General features: G+C 57.8%; 4 protein-coding genes across 4 annotated transcripts; all 4 read left to right on the top strand.

The window, feature by feature from the left end:
- LDBPK_366360 (hypothetical protein, conserved) lies at positions 1 to 1,674 on the top strand (the record flags this gene model as incomplete). Its single annotated transcript, XM_003865700.1, has 1 exon — positions 1 to 1,674. The coding sequence occupies one exon, from the start codon at positions 1 to 3 to the stop codon at positions 1,672 to 1,674; it is 1,674 nt and encodes a 557-aa protein (XP_003865748.1).
- Positions 1,675 to 4,996: 3,322 nt separating this feature from the next.
- On the top strand, positions 4,997 to 6,595 carry LDBPK_366350 (hypothetical protein, conserved; the record flags this gene model as incomplete). The annotated part of the gene is made up of 1 exon (XM_003865699.1): positions 4,997 to 6,595. The coding sequence occupies one exon, from the start codon at positions 4,997 to 4,999 to the stop codon at positions 6,593 to 6,595; it is 1,599 nt and encodes a 532-aa protein (XP_003865747.1).
- Positions 6,596 to 9,398: 2,803 nt separating this feature from the next.
- On the top strand, positions 9,399 to 10,640 carry LDBPK_366340 (rab-like GTPase activating protein, putative; the record flags this gene model as incomplete). The annotated part of the gene is made up of 1 exon (XM_003865698.1): positions 9,399 to 10,640. The coding sequence occupies one exon, from the start codon at positions 9,399 to 9,401 to the stop codon at positions 10,638 to 10,640; it is 1,242 nt and encodes a 413-aa protein (XP_003865746.1).
- Positions 10,641 to 12,210: 1,570 nt separating this feature from the next.
- On the top strand, positions 12,211 to 13,707 carry LDBPK_366330 (rab-like GTPase activating protein, putative; the record flags this gene model as incomplete). Its single annotated transcript, XM_003865697.1, has 1 exon — positions 12,211 to 13,707. The coding sequence occupies one exon, from the start codon at positions 12,211 to 12,213 to the stop codon at positions 13,705 to 13,707; it is 1,497 nt and encodes a 498-aa protein (XP_003865745.1).
- Positions 13,708 to 15,964: the final 2,257 nt, after the last annotated feature.

Raw genomic sequence — 15,964 nt, 5'->3', positions numbered from 1 at the left:
ATGACCGAGGTTCTCAAGAAGCAGCTGGCTGACGCCAAGGCGGCGTTCTATGCCGGTAACTATGCCGACGCGGAGAAGGTGCTGCGGGCAATGCCGCAGGAAGACATGAAGGTGCAGCACAACTTAGTGATTGCCCGCTACCTGCAGCACCAGCTGACGAGTGAGCAGGCTTTGGCAGCTCTGCGCGCCAGCGCCGAGGGCACCGGCGAGGACCCTAACATCAAGGCACCAGGCCTGATGCTGCAGTACGAGGGCCACGAGACGGCGGTCTACAACCAGGCCGTCCTCTACGCCCGCAGCGGTCAAGCACATGAGGCAATGCTCCTGCTGCGCCGCATTCTAGAGAACGCGCAGGACATAGCCTTGTCGACCTTGGTGTACAGCCTCTGCCTGTTCCACACCCTCACGAAGCCGGTGCGCAAGATCACAAGCCGTATGTCGAGCCGGCACGACGAGGAGCTAGTGCAGAGCGTGCTCACGTCCAGCATGGAGAAGCTGCGTGTGGTGCCAGAGTTGATGAAATTGGTGGAGACAGCCTTTGCCGATTCCAGCGGACTCCACGACGTCTTCGCGAACGCAGAAAATGATCAGGCGAAGCAGGCGGTCTATCTCAACAACCTAGGCGTTTTTTCCCTCTTGGAGGACAAGCTTAATGTGGCGAGTCTGTGCTTCGCCAAGGCGGAGAAGACGGCCGCGTCGAAGCCAGCGGGGCAGCATATCCTTCGACCGATTCAGTACAACGTCGGGCTGTGTGCACTGCTGCGGGAGGACTACGAAGGCGCGCTACATGAGTTCCTTGCTGTGCAGGACTCGATGAAGGCGTCTGCTGTCTTCTGGGTGCGCTGCGCGGAGGCGGCAGTGTCGTGTGTGCAGCAGGAAACCCGCAAGCAGCGCCGCGCTGACTACGAGCGACAGCAGAACACCTTCAGCGCGATGCTGCAGAGCGGCAAGGTGTACTCGAACTTCGAGTTTATGCTGCTGCCAAGTGCGACGAGCGTGCCTGGGCCGGCGGCTGTCGAGTCATCGAGAGAGCCGACGGAGAAGGTCGCCCTGGAGCAGATTGCCACGGTGGCCGTGCAGAATGCCCTCTTCCTGCTGGTACCCAAGGGCCACACATTCAGTAGCGTGGTAGAGGCGTTCCCCCACGAAGAGGCCCTTCTGCAGTACGCCATGCTGTACTGGGTGGCCCTCGAGCTGAGCCGCCGCAACTACATGGCGGCGGCAGAAGCCGGCCAGGAGCTGCTGAATGCCCATGAACGCCATCCGCTGCCGTCGAACCTACATGCCACACTGCTCATCTACGTAGTGGAGGCCCTCGTGCACCTCAACGACCAAGACCGGGCAATGAAAATTCTTCGGCGGGCATCGCTCTCATCTCTGGTCACGGGGTCCAGCAGCGACCCGCTCGACGCGGCGCAGCGTAGCCGCGTAGAGGCACTCTTCGTGAACCTGACCATCTCGCACATCCTGACAGGTTCGTGGAACCAGGCGCACTCAATCATGGAATCGCTGCTGCGCAAGATCTACGAAGCGGCCCCGGCCGGCACTGCAGAGTACACGCCAGAGCGCGACACAATGTTCGCGTACTGCATCTTGGAGGTCTTCCTTGAGCTGGCGCAGGGCAACCAAGAAAAGGCTGCAGAGTGGATGCTCAAGATTACATGGGGCATCTAAGGGTAAGTGGGTCTCATGAGGTCGTCGTCTTCTGAGCTGTGCTTGCTTGTGGCGAGCTCTTGCCGCTGCGCTTCTTTTTTACGCTTATGCCTCCAACCCTCCATTACGAGACGCGAGCCCGACCACTTGCGCAGGCTGGCAAGGCAAGCTGACATGGGCTATCGTAGCGCAAGCAGAATGCAGATTTTTTATCTACTGCATGAGCAGACGCCTGCAATCACCGTCTGACGCAAGATCCCTCCCTCCCCTCTCTCTCTCCCCTCCTCCCCTCTCTCTCTCCCCTCCTCCCAGGCGCGCACACATGTTGGAGAGCACGTCGCCCTGCCTGCCCGCATTCCTCTTCGTCGACTCCCTCGCTTTTTTTTTTTCACGAGGCGCACGCGCAGCGGGGGATCATCTTGCAAGTGCTTCTTTTTATCTTCGTCTTTGAAGAGTTTCGCCTTCCCTACCTCTCTACGAGTATGCGTTCGTGTAACGTGTGTACAGCGCCTGTCTTCCGAGAGGTCTTCGTTTTCCAACGTTGCCGCGTTTTGTCCTTCTTGTGCTGAGTGCTCGTCATGTGTGTGTGTGTGTGTGCCTGTTCTGATGATTGGGGGTGAAGGGAAGGGCGAAAAGGCTGTGCTGGGCTGTGCGCCACCTGTGTGTGTTTGCGGTCTGATTCAGGGGTATGCGTGCGTTCCTCGCAGGAGAAACACGCGGGTGCGGTTGCGTGCGTGACCAGAGAGCTCGTTAAGCATGCTTTGTGAGATTCAATAGTCGTCGAATGTTGCCTTTTTGTCGTTGAAGCTGGTATTGCTGTCCGTGTTCTTGTTGTTAACCTCTTCCTGACCCTCCCCCTCCCTTTCAGCTCGGTCCCTTCTCTGTAGCTGTTTCACCTCTCATTTTTTCCGGAGTTGTGCCTTGTAGAGAGAGGAGGGTGGTGGGGCCGTCATGGTCGACGGGCTCTTCTATCTCTGGTTGTGGCTGCCGGTGTGCACTAATAATTCTTCTACCCGCTGCGTGCGCTGAGTGTCTTCTCGTTCTTTTTTGTTCAATTATTTTCGCTGTTATCCACATTCTGTTTTGTCTGCGTTTTCTTCGCCTTTTGTGTGTGTGTGTGCGTGTCGGTGTGTTGCGGAGTCCTTTCCTCTTTCCACGTTTTGTTGTTGTCAGTTCTCTGCCGTTTGTTCGTGTTATCGTTTGCCTTCGCGCGTGTGCGTGTGTGTGGGTAGGCGCATAGATGTTTGTTGTTTCGGTGACGCATTCAACTCCACTCCCTGCCCTCGTGGATATTCCATTAACAAAGAAAAGCTGAAGCATAAACGGACGCCCCCGCCGTCCCGCGGCGCGCGGGCTTGCGCGCTTGTTGCCTTCGTTCATCATTGCGTCGATGGCCTTGACGAGTGTGGCGGGCGGTTTTCGGCTCTCCTCCCCCTGTGAAGTGGTCGTAGTTGTGGGCGGACGCTGCGAGGTTGGGTAAGGGGTGTCGGCGGTTGCGAATGCGATCTCATGCTTTTCACTGTGTCCTCGATACCCATACGCCTCCTTGCCTACTACTCGTCTTTGCACAGACCAGCACCGCCCGCCCCCTAACGCGCGCGCACGCGGCGAATGGAGGCAACGAGAGGAAAGGAAAAAGAAGGCGCCAACGGGTCATCAGCCGCGACCGAGAGAAGGCAGGCCATACTCGCCCCTCTTTCGAATGAACGCGCATGAACTTGTGGTGGTGTCGAGGCTATGGGCTGGTGGTTCCTGTGTCGCCAGCTTGGTCGGCTGATAATGGCGTTTACACACCCCGTCCCTGCGGCGCCCCCGTTCTCCCCTCCTTCCACTTACACAGTCCTCGCTGGAGGAAGAGCGGGCCCGCTCAGTCACGCGGCGATTCTGGTGTGATGTGCATGTGGTCTATCACTACCGTGGCGAGTACGCGCTTCTCTCGTGCTCCTCTTTTGCCTTATTGCCTCCCCGCAATGTCTTTTCGTTGTTCGCCACGTCCACCTTTTTTGTTGTTCGGCCTGCTCCGTGCAGCGCTGTGTACACGTATCTCACTATCCTCACGACGACCACATCTTTTCCATTCCACCTCATTGTGCGCGGGGCGTGCACGCGTCTGCGCATGCCTATAACCACACGACACGCACGTCGATGGGTCATCGACGTCTTTTTAGCGCATTTTATGTGGCGGTGGTGGTGGTGGGGGTTCGGCGTTAGCTTCTTCTTTTCCGCCTGCGACATTCTTCAGCTGGCGCGCGGACGCACACGCACAGACGCCGTGTTCTTTGGCCATGGCGACATTCACTGTGATCGGTGCCCTCACCATTGTGTATGCCCTCGAGCATGCCGACGCAACGGACGACTTTTTCATCCCTCGCCTTTGCGTGCGTGTGAAGCATGCGTTTTGAAATCAAAGAGAGCAACTACAACAAATACAAAGAAAACCTGCGAAAGCGACCGCCGCCCTCTTGAAGGGGCGGAGGGGACACCCCACGGGGCGTGGCACCCCAAGGTCCCAGTCCCCCACCCTCTGTGTGGGGAGATGAGAGCGATGCATGACTGCTGCTGTCGGTGGTTAGGGCCTGGATGGTGCTGTGCGCTGGAGCGATCTGCGACAATGTGAGTGTGTCTGTGCCATCCACATCATTAGGCAGCGTGTCAGTGCGACTCGAACGTATTCCACCCAGCCCTTTGGCCGCATACTGGCATGGGAAGCCTCAGTGCTACCGCGAGAGGGGTGCACGAGGTGGCGGCCGCCATAATAGGCGCGGCTGCGAGGCGACCTGCGAGGCAGGCGGGTGGGTGGTGTTTGAGGCAGGCGCCAAGCTCTCTGATGTCTGAGTCAGCGCATTTGGTGTAACGGGCCTCTACAACTGTTTGGCAACACGTAGTGCACCCCTGTGGCAGGCCGGTGCCGGTGTGGCTCTCTCTCTCTATGTAGAACGCCGTTTCTCGCATGCTGGATGGCGGAGAATGGACAGACGTTCGAAGGAGAACGAACATAAAATGCCTCTCGTACTTGCTTCCGTGCTTCATCTCTGCACTACGGCGTTGCTCTTACAGCCTTTGCTCGTTCACACTTGTCGCGTGTGATCACTCAGCTGCGCCACGGGTGCACAGGTGCGCCGAACCAAATCAAGGAAGGGAGAGCTGGGTTGTCTGCTGCCCTCCCGTCGTTGTGCCTTTTCGGGTTTCCTTCCTCACCCTCCCTTTCGCTGCAACGTGTCTTTCGATCAACGGAGGCGTGTAGAGGCTGCACTCTTCGTTTCAGGATAGATGCTGCAGCGCTTTTCTCTATGACCCGCATCTTTACTATCTTGCGATCTTTCTCTCTAGCTGCATCATAACGATGAGGGTGTTGCGCGGTAAGTTGGGCAAGGTGGTGTTCGCAGTGGTTGGCATCCCTACCATCAGCGTGGCGGGTCTTTCCGGGTATGTGCAATACCGGCAACGCACGCGTCCTCCGCCTCGAGTGCTAAAGCCCCTCGTGGACGCGAACGGCAACCTTATCTTGGAGGGCCGGGTGGTGTCGCGCCCGTCGCGCATCGCCGTCTGCTGGCGCTTGGTGGATTTGGCTCTCATTTTCATTCCTGTGGCGGCTCTGTACTTCATCATGTCGCTGCGTAAGGAGTGGTACGATCGGTGGCTGGAGATGTTGCTGGCGGCGGTGCAGCGCGCCGGCCCCGTCTTCGTGAAGATCGGCCAGTGGAGCTGTACACGCGAGGACCTGTTTGCCCCTGAATTCCGCAACATCTTCAAACGCTTGTACAATGAGGTCGACGTGCATTCGTACGAGGACACGCTGCGCATCTTGGGTGAGGAGCTGAAGTGCGACCCGCTCACGGTCTTCGAGTCCGTGCAGCGTGAGACGGTAGGCTCCGGCTCCATTGGCCAGGTGCATCTCGCGAAGCTCAAGAACTCCAACCGCAAAGTTGTCGTTAAGGTTATGCATCCGGACATCATTGAAACAATTGTGCTTGATTTTACCATTCTCGACAATTTGGCCAAGAAGGTGGACGCGTGGTTCCCCCATCTCGCCCGTTACCGCCTCCCGTCGCTCTCCCTGGCCTTCACGACGCATTTGGCGGCGCAGCTGGACTTCCGCATGGAGGCCCAAAACCTTGAGCGGTTCCGCGAGAACTTCAAGTCGGAGCGCTACGTAGAGTTCCCTGAGCCGCTCATGTCGACGCAGCGGATGCTGGTGGAGACCTTCTGCAAAGGCGAGCCCGCAAACCCGGAGTTTCTCGCGTCCCTGCCGCCGCACGCTCGCGATGTGTTGGCGAACAAGGGTCTCAACACGTGGTGCAAGATGCTCCTGCGCGATAACTTTATCCACGGCGATATGCACCCAGGCAACATCCTCATCGACTGCACGAGCGACCCGCACGAGCCCACGGTCACCATGATCGACGTTGGACTGTGCCAGCAGCTTACCGAGCACGAGGGCGCTGTCACACACGATTTGATGGAGTCGTTTGTGCGCTGGAACTCCAACCAGTGCGCGGACAGTCTTCTCGCCATGTCCGACAGCCAGCCGTACGCTGACGCGGACCTCTTCCGCAGCGACTTGGCTGATCTCTTCAAGCACTTCCGCCCTACGCGCAACGACGAGAACGCTGTCACAAACATTTTGCAGTCCGTCTTCGAGAGAATTCGTCAGAACAATGTGCAGATGGACCCCGCCTATGTGTCGCTTCTCTTCGCCGTCCTCGTGCTGGAGTCCTTCATCATGAACCTGAACCCGGACTTTAACATGGTGCGCCACACCGCGCCTTGGCTGGTGAGCGAGGGCCACTTGTCGAAGGGTGTCGTGAAGAACCTGATCAAGACGAAGATAGACAATCTGAAGCGTACCTACGGTATCGTCAGCGGCCGCATGGAAGACGACCTGCGGCAGGAGTTGCAGGACAAGACCACGAACTGGTGGATAAGCGGCAGTGCTTGGTAAGAGAAGGGCGAGGAATGTCGAGAGACAAAACGAACGGTGCCTCCCCACACGTCTTCAGTCGCACTGAGTGCTGTTGTGGCGGGCAGCAACACTTCCTTGCGGCCATCCCCGTCACGTTGCCAGCTTGCCCCTTCGTTTGGCATGGAAGGAGTGACGGAAGGGGATGCTTCTGACTGCCTGCCGAACGGACCGAGCGAGCGAGGCTGCCGTCCTCTCTTCTTTTTTTTTTGCCGCGTCTTCAACCGTGAAGTTTTGGCATGGGAAGGGAGGTCGGCGTCATGGCGCCGCTCACTTCCTCCTTTCTTACAGAGTTTTTCTTTAAAAGGCGCGTTTCACAGCGCGTCTGTCTGTCTATCTGTCTGTGCATGCGCGCATGTGTGTCTGTCTGTCTGTGTGCATGTGTGCATGCGTTTGGTTGCCGATCCGGCACTTTTGAGGACGCCCTCCCCCCCTCCGGGCAGCGGAGTCTTGTGATGCAAGCGTGTAGGAGAAAGGTGATCGAAGAGCTACGCCGATTCGAGTTAACACCTGTATGTATATACACACATACATCCATACGCCCTTCTCAAGCGTTTCACAGTTGCACACCCGCCAAACACAGGCAGAGAGCGAGCGCGAGGGAGAGAGGGTGAGAGAGAGGAGGGAGGGACCATGCACCCCGTTTCTCGTTCCCTTCTTCCCGCGTGCACTGTTGTCGTCTTCTCGCCCCTCGCCCTGCGCTGAAGCGGGCGCTAAGTCACTTCACTTGTGTACTCCACGAAAACGCAGCAGCGAGTAAAACAGCGTTCACAGCACGAAAAGGGAAACCAACGCAGCGAGGGAGAGCTCGATCATCATCTCCTCTGTGAAGCCATGTCTTTTCTCCTCGCTCGCTTCTCTTGCAGGCTGCGCCTTGGGCTTCTATAGCCTCAGCTACGAACCCCCCCCCCATGCGCCTCTGTCGTCTGCCCTGAACGTACCGCTCCACCGCTTCTTTTTCTGTGCGGCTTCTACGACTCGAGCGCTTTTTGTCGGCTGTGCCGTTCGCTCTCACTGTTGGCCAGTCCTATCGCTGACCCAAGTGCTGTCAAAGGGCTGTTTTCTGGTGGCTTCAACAGCAGGCCGCACACACACAGACACAGAGAGACAGGCAGAGAAACCCTCTCCCTCCTCCACATACGCACCAAAATATGACGAAGCGCCCTACCGTGCGCCGTCTGCCGATGGTGAATGAGCTCTTTCGGGCTTCCTGCACGCCGACGGTGGCATCCTCCTGCGATCGTGACCCCGCCACCGCATCTGACGGGGCGACACTGGCCGTACACCGAATGCCTCTGTTGTGCAATGAGGTGGCGATGGAGCGGACACACGAAATTGCCTAGTGCCACCGTCTCCCTCACCGGTGGAACGCGGCCTACGAGAGCTGCCCCTATTTTATGCTAGCGGAGAAATGAGTTCTCTTTATCGCGACGACTCCGATCACGATGATGCGTCAGCCATGCTGATATCGCGATCGCACCCACTGCGACTTCTCCTCCTCCGCTTCCTTGTGCACGGCTCACACCGCGCATTCTGAGGACTATCGTACGACCGCGGCCAGGTGGCAAAGGCTGGTGAGCGTAGCGCTCCCCTGTTAGCGCACCTGACCACGATCGTACGATATTCCTCAGAGTTCGCTGTGTGGGCCGTGTGCAAGGAAGCGGTCGGAGGTCACCCCGCGAAGAATGCACGTCGACGTCATGGTGAGGTAGCGCAAGTGCCCTCAGATGCATATAGAGGCCGCCGGCATTCTGTGAGGCGGTCATGGAGATTGCAGTTCGCAGACCTCTACGCGGGTTTTACTGTAGTGGGGTTCCACGGTGCGGCTTATCGATTGTGTTTTTTTTTTCAGTATCGGGTACTTGCTTGCAGTGTGCGCCCCAAAACGTGCTCTGCCATGGTGTCGTGTCCTTTCCACGCGATGCCAATCACAGATGTTTCGAGTACACACCTCCTCAGCCAACTCTGGCCTCGGAGGCCTACGCTCTGCGTTTCTGTTCTGTGTTTTCGCACTCTTCGGTGTTGCCTCTGAAGAGGTGCTTCTCGTTGTTGCCTCGCTACCTCCCTCTTCTCGCTGGGAGAGCTATGCGCCGTTTTCGTCGATGGCCGGTCGCGCACGACTCCCTCGCTACCACAGCCCCCCTCCTCCACCACCGCTCTGCACTTTTTCCTCGTTTCTATCGCATACCTGTTTCTGCCCATCTCATTTCTCCTCCCATCAACGTACCTTGCCTTTATCGGATGGTTTTGTTCCCGCCCGCCGCGCGACCGGGATGGAGAGAGTGAGAGGGAGCCCGATGCACGCAAAGTCGACCCGCTGCGAAAGAACAAAGAGATCGACGTGCGGAGCCCGCCGCACATCCTTGTCGTTGGCGATGCTGACGTGGGAACATCTACCGAAGATACGCTGTGAACTTCTTCGGGACGATTGAGGCTTGAAAAGTTCCACCTGGCGCATATGTCCCGCGCAATCATGTGCTAAAACATCTGTTGTGGTGCACGCTCTTCCCTCTTCCTCGCTCTTCACCGACAAGGACCCCTCTCCCTCGACACACGCCCGCGCACTCTCTTACTCCCGACCTCCTCGCGTCCTCGCATGAAGACGCGTTTGTCTGTTCGCCAGGGTGCACCGCATCTCTTTCAAACAGTCGTTTTGTTGTAACTTTTTCGTTCTCTTTTTCTTCATACACACGTCGTCACCGCCATCACAGGTAACAAAGACGCCACCCCTCTTTTTGCCGCCACCACCGGCGTCTCTCCGACAACGGTGGTGGAGGGAACTATCATGATCCTCCCTCACGCCGAGGAAGTAGAGCTGCGCCGCGGGTCATCGCCGGCAACCATCACCTCCACCACGGGGCGCGTAAACCGTGTCGCCGTGGAAACTAGCAGCGAGGAAAACCAGGAGGCGGTCTCGCAGGACAGGCTTGAGGGCCGCGATGGCGCAGGGAAGTGCCCCGCTACATCCGCGAGCCTCGGTACACCCTCGAAGAAAGACCGTTTCCAAGCCACCTCCTCTAAGGTGAAGGGTGCCTTGAGCGCGCCCCGCCGCGCCGCCTACGAATTCCACGACATGTTCGGCTTCCTCGTAACAGAGGAGGAGAAGGCCGCGGAGGACTACGAGCGCCGAAACAACGGTTACAGCCGCGCATATCTGGATAAGTGGGAGTACATGATGGCCCACTGGGCCAGCGTGAAGCATGACACACTGAAGAGGTACTGCAGACGCGGAGTGCCGCAACCGAAGCGGTGCGCTGTCTGGCAGCACCTGCTGCAGAGCTGGGGAATGAAGGATCGTCTCCCAGGGGTGTACATGCGCCTCCACAGTCAGCCACTCGACTCCAAAGACTTGGCAGACGTCATCGCGCGCGACCTCGATCGCACCTTCCCGACGAACCGCCTCTTCAGCGTGAGGTCGGGCCAGGGGCAGCAGATGCTGCGCCGCATCCTTCACGCCTACGCAAACTACAACCCCGACGTGGGGTACTGCCAGGGCATGGGCTTCCTCGCTGCCACCCTCATCCTCCAGGTGGAGGAGGAGGAGGACGCCTTTTGGGCCTTTGTCGCTGTCATGGAGAACGCCAAGTACAATATGAAGGCCGTCTTCGCCCCTAGCTTCCCGCAACTGCAATGTGCCTTTTACGTCTTCGAGGCACTGATGCGCCAGAAGATGCGGAAGCTGTACGCCCACCTGCACGACAGGCATACTATTCCCCCGTGTTTCTACGCTGTACACTGGTTCATGACCATCTTTACATACTACTTCAACTTTGGTCTTGTGTCCCGCATCTGGGACATGTTTCTCTGCGAGGGGTGGAAGCCGGTGTACCGCATCGCGCTGGCGCTGCTCAAGATCGAGGAGCGGCGGTTGCTGTCACTGAACACAGATACAGAACTGCTGCTGGTACTCAAGGGCATTCAGGAGTCGAAACGTCCTGCTGAGCTGCTCAAGACCGCGCTCAAAATACGTTTCAAGAGCGCCTACATGAACGAGTTAATGACTGAGTACAACGGGCAACCAAGTTAGTGGGCGTGTTGCGGAGCGCACGTACGTCTCTTAGTGCCCATCCAATTGAGCGGACCCCGCGAGCGACAGGCCAGCCCGGGTGGACGTGCGCATGCGTTCACGCGCGTACAGCAAAGAAGACGCTCTGTATATTCCCCTCTATATTTCTGCCCATCACGGTTCTCCTTCAGCTCGCTTCAGTGGAGCGGGGGGGGGGCAGATGGGTGCCACAGTGCAGAAGTGGGCGGTGTATTCGGTGTGAGCGGTACCCAGCTCATACACAGAGAGAGAGGCTCACGCGACATTGTGCGCACAGTTGTGCGTGATGCGGCCTTTGCGGTTTTAGTAGTTTGCCTCCCCTATGCCGGCCCCACTTTGATGCCCTGTATCTGTTACTACTCCGCTCGATTTGGAATTGCGTCGTCGTCTTTTTGCTTTCTGTGCTTGAGCTTCTCGACCTTCCCGACATCCACCTCCCTTGTGCTCTCATATTGCTTACTCAGTGGTCGGCATATTCGCCGACGGCCGCCGGGGTGGGTTGAGGTGGTGGAGGTGGAGCAGATGGATCCGTAGTCGCACGACAAGGGCTATCGGCGCATATCTTCATGTTTTCTGCTGCCCCCCCCCCCCTCTTTCCTCTATGTGTCATGGGAGCCTTGCTATTCGCCGGAAAAATCTCCTTCTCCTCTTCCTCTCTCTGCCTCTTTTCTGCATACCGGTTTCCTCCCCACACTCCTTTTTCTTTTTGCAGCAGAGCAGCCAGCCTGGAGGACGTGAGGAGGACAAAGTACGGCGCAGCAGTCCTCGCACGCGCCTTTGACGCGCTTGCTGTGCCTCTCCATCTGCTGCTTTCATTTGTAGTATTGTTTTGTTGGTTCTCGCTCGTTTTCTTCCCTTGGTTTCTCAGCACGAAGGACGGTACTCCCCGCTGAAGACACGGCAGGGGGTGCCCACATCGTGCGTACGACGCGATTTCTTCAACACTCCGGTTGCTTGGGCGCCAAACATCCCTGCGCACACGCACGCAAGTCGGCGTGCCCAAGGCAAAAGGAGGGAGGGAGGGAGGCTCTCTGCTCCTCTTCTTGTTGCGACAGTGCTATCGTCCTTTCCTTCTCGGCCACTTCACTTTCCTCGTGCCAGCGAGTGGAGGGCACACGTGATCAAGAATAAGAATCGTGAAAAAAAAAGAAAACAGCGCAGAGCACACACCACACTCCTGCATCACGCGCACAGAAAAAGTGGCGCGCGTGCACAATCTCAAACCCCGGTACTACCAACGAGAAACACGAACGGCTGTGCTTGCGCGTCTTTCTACTTCCTCTTCCAGCCGAGCATCCTCTGTTTTGTTGCAAAACACCACTCTTTCTTCGATCAATTTCAAGCGGGATTAACCGCCGGGCTTAGGATGGACGAGGAAAGCGTGTTCATGGGCGGTGACGACGCCGAGGCGATGCCGCATGATTTGGGCGAGAGGGCCCCCCTCCACGTATATGCTGTTCATGCAGATCACAATCCACGTACTGTAAAGCCAGCCGCTGCCGCCGGACGACAAACCGTTCTCGCGCCGTCCGTCAGTGGTAGCGCATTAGCAATGCCCCTCGCTGCAAACCGCAACACGGCAGACAGTCTCGCGAAGGCGCAAGGATATTACCCGTCACAGACGCCGCCCAGGAGTGGCACGACGGCGATGAAGTCGTATGATGAGTTTGGTGGCACTGAACAGGTGGTTCAGGTGGTTTCCTCTCCTTTACTACTTGTGGCTCCGACTGAGGAGATGCAGCTGGGCCGCGGCAGCTCGCCCTTTAACGCCCCGCAGGCAGCTCGTTTCCCAGCGGCTTGCACGGTTGCAGTGCCACCAAGCGTCGCATCGCGACCGAGACCTCTGATGCGTGCGAAGGCCCACGACGCGGGGAACGCAGAGCTCCCTCAGCCGCTAAGCAGGAGTCAGCTGCGGGCGGCACCGACGGGCGGCAGCGACTCGGACACGGAGGAGGAGGGTCATGACAGTAGACTTGTGACGCCAGACGCTGATGGAAGGAACCCGCGCCCCGGCAACGAGAGCGCCGTCGAGGCAGAAGAGAATGACGCTGAACAGCAGTTGGTAGACGAGTTCGGCTTCGTGATTGACGAGGACGCCAAGGAGAGGGACGGTAAGTACATTCGCGGCATTGATGGGAGGCAAGTGGTTCGGCGGGAGATCAAGTGGGCCAACATGGCGGCCGACTGGAACAAGACGAACACGAAGATGCACGCCAAGCTGAAGGAGAGGTGCCGCAAGGGCATCCCGAGTCGCTTCCGCGGCGTCGCGTGGCAGCTGCTCATGGGCTCCTTTCATCAGCTGAACTCGGAGGAGAACAACGGCGTCTATGTGGCGCTGCGGGACAAGAAGCTCGCGGACAAGGAGACAGACGCCATCATCTCGCGCGACCTCGCTCGAACATTCCCCACCCACGTTCTCTTCCAGGACCCAGGTGGTGTTGGGCAGACCTTCCTGCGCAACGTCCTGCACGCCTACGCCGGGTGTGATCCGGAGGTGGGCTACGTGCAAGGCATGGGCTTCCTCGTCGCGGCGCTGTCCACGCAAATGGCGGAGGAGGAGTCCTTTTGGGCCCTGCATGAAATGATGTACAATGAGCGGTACAAGATGCGGGAGTTGTTCCGCCCTGGCTTCCCGTTGCTACAGCAGTTCTTCTATCAGCTGAAGCGTCTCATTGCGCGACTGCTACCGCGGCTGTCGAAGCGGCTCGACGAGCTTGAGATTCAGCCTTCTTTCTTTGCCTCGCAATGGTTTCTGACGCTGTTCGTCGGTCACTTTCCCTTTCGGGCGCTGCTGCGTGTGTGGGACATCTTTTTCTCGGAGGGCTGGAAGATCATATTTCGCACCGGTATCGCGCTCTTGAAATGGGAGGAATCTCACCTCTTGACGCTGCCGTTCGAGGACACGCTGTTGGCACTCAAAGGTCTGCAGGATGGAAAAGACGCATACGAGCTTCTTCGGCGAGCGCACCGTGTAAAGTTCAAGACAGCGGAGCTGAATCGATATGGCGACGAGTACTGGGAAATGGTGGGTTTGATTCATCGAGACTGACCTGATACGTGCAGTGATGAGCGCTGGTGCGCTTCGCTTGTATTTGGTGCGCGTGTGTGTAGTACCCCCATCGCTGTCTCTGCTTCTCTTTTCCTGTTCTCCTCTTCCTTTGGATGCGGACTTGCGCTCAGAAGCTGCTGCGCGCGTCGGAACCGTTTCCTAAGCTCTGTGCTCCCTTGTTTGCGTGCACGCTTCTCGACGGATCTCTCTCTCTCTGTGGCTCACATCCTCGCATGATTCCTCCAAGTGCTTCTATGCGTGACCGCGCGTTCTCCCTCGTTCTCGTCGTTGCCATCTGTCCCCTCTCCGGGAGAGTTCGAGCCCGTTGAAGTACGTGGTGTTGTAGGGCGTTGCGTTGTCGGTTGATGGTGTGCTGAGCAGCATCTTTATTGTATGATGGCACGCCGTCATCTCCTCCCTGACGAGCAGGTTGCGAACTAAAGAGAAGCGAGGAAAAAAAGGCACAAGACTTCTTTTCTGTTTTTCTTTTGAACTGACCACGCGACGCTGGACGCCAAACAAGCAGACAAGAGCACAGGTGCAGCGGATAGCAAGATCGCTTCCATTGCACGTCCCCCGGCGTAAAGGACGACAGATGACGCCTCTTTCGGACACCGTGCCGATCGACGCGTCGTCTGCCCTCCCTCCAGTTTGGTGAGCCGGGACTCACTGCGCGTTCCACGATATTTCTTTTTCAGTGGCGACGATGTGAGGATCGTCACGAGAAAAAAAGAGAGATGAAATGGGGGCCATAAGCGGACTCGTCTGGGCTTTCCAGGATGCGTTTTCCGCGCCGCCTCCATCTTTTTTTTTTCTTCTCTCTAGGCTCCCTTGTTCTCACTGACCCGACGTCATCACCAAAAGGCTCGTCTCGATCGTCACCCCGGGGGACTACGTCTCACTTTTATCTCGCCACTCCCGAGATGAGAGGCCGACTCCGCATTCGGGTAACGGAGAAGCCAAGGTAGGGGGGAAGGACAACTGCGCAGCACGCCGTGTAGTGTACTAGATGTGTCTGCGCGGGTCGGAGAAGGATCCTCTTCTTTTTGCAACACCATGAATCCCTCGCCGCAACCGTCCAGGCCGCGCAGAAAACGATCGCCGCGACGTGCTGACGCACCTTTTGTAAGCGTTCTCGATCTTCCTTCTCCAGAGGAACTTTATCTTGCTGTGACTGCCGAGTACTCGGCGCGCGCACAAGCGATCGAGGAGCAGCGCTTGTGGTTGGCCACTGTTTCCAAAGGCGCTGCAGCAGTGAAACCACCTGCTCGCCCGTCCGTCGGATGTTCCTTCGGACCACTTCCGATTCCAACATACCCCCCGCACCAGGAGGTGCTACTCAGAATCGAGTCCGCGGCTGTGGTTGCCCATCGACTCGCGCACCTCACGTCCCACCCAACACCCACCATTGTGGAAGCACGCATGGCTAATCGCACCGCCGCTGAAGCGATCAGCGCGTTGCACCGTATGATCTGCCAACCTCCTCTGACACCATAGCAGGCGTACTTGCATGCGATCGTCTTCCCTGACGCGATTGCTGTTGTGCCCAGGGAAACGAGGTGCACGCCAAATCGCGTGACGCGCATTGGCTAGTATGCGGTAAGGAGACGGAGGAGGGGCCGGAGATTTGGTTGGCATGAACCACCGTTTCTTCCTCACCCCTTTTCACCTTCCGTGCCTTTTGACTGATGCACTGCTGGCGCCACCATAGTTGCTCGGCCATTCCGCTGCTGTGTCCGTAAAGACTGCGTACTTTCTGCCTTGTTGCGTGCGTGTCTGCGCACGCCCTCTCTACTTTCTTTGTTTCACTGCTTTTTACACCGTGGCAGCAGCTGCTGGTGTCGATGCCGCTACTCTCGCTGACTGCCTCTAGGGCTCTTGTGCTCTGTGGCCGTTTGAAACGGTTTCCAGAAGGGACGCTTTCGTGGTGGGCAGCCCCCCCCCCTCTCTCCCCATCCAGTCGGGGCCACCCGGCTTTGTGTCAGATCTTGAGGAAAAGAAGCGCAGACAGGATGAGTACAACAAGAACGGATATAAAAGAGGACGTTGTGTGCCGCTCAGCATTTGCCAGCGTGAGCAAGACGAAAGCGAGCACACGACAGGAAGAGAGGCTCGCCTTCAGATACCTCCACTACTGCATAGCTGCACGTCGCTCACCGTTATTCCATCTACCGGCGTGGCGCACTGTCTCCTGCGCGGCCGCATGCTGCACATATCCCCTTCTCTCCCCGTCTCTACTTCTTGCCCTCCTTTCGTT

The sequence above is a fragment of the Leishmania donovani genome, chromosome 36 (genome assembly GCF_000227135.1).
Source record: "Leishmania donovani BPK282A1 complete genome, chromosome 36".
NCBI classification, from domain to species: Eukaryota; Euglenozoa; class Kinetoplastea; order Trypanosomatida; family Trypanosomatidae; genus Leishmania; species Leishmania donovani.
The sequence above is the reverse complement of the archived record's forward strand: the minus strand, read 5'-3'. Positions and strand labels throughout refer to the sequence as shown.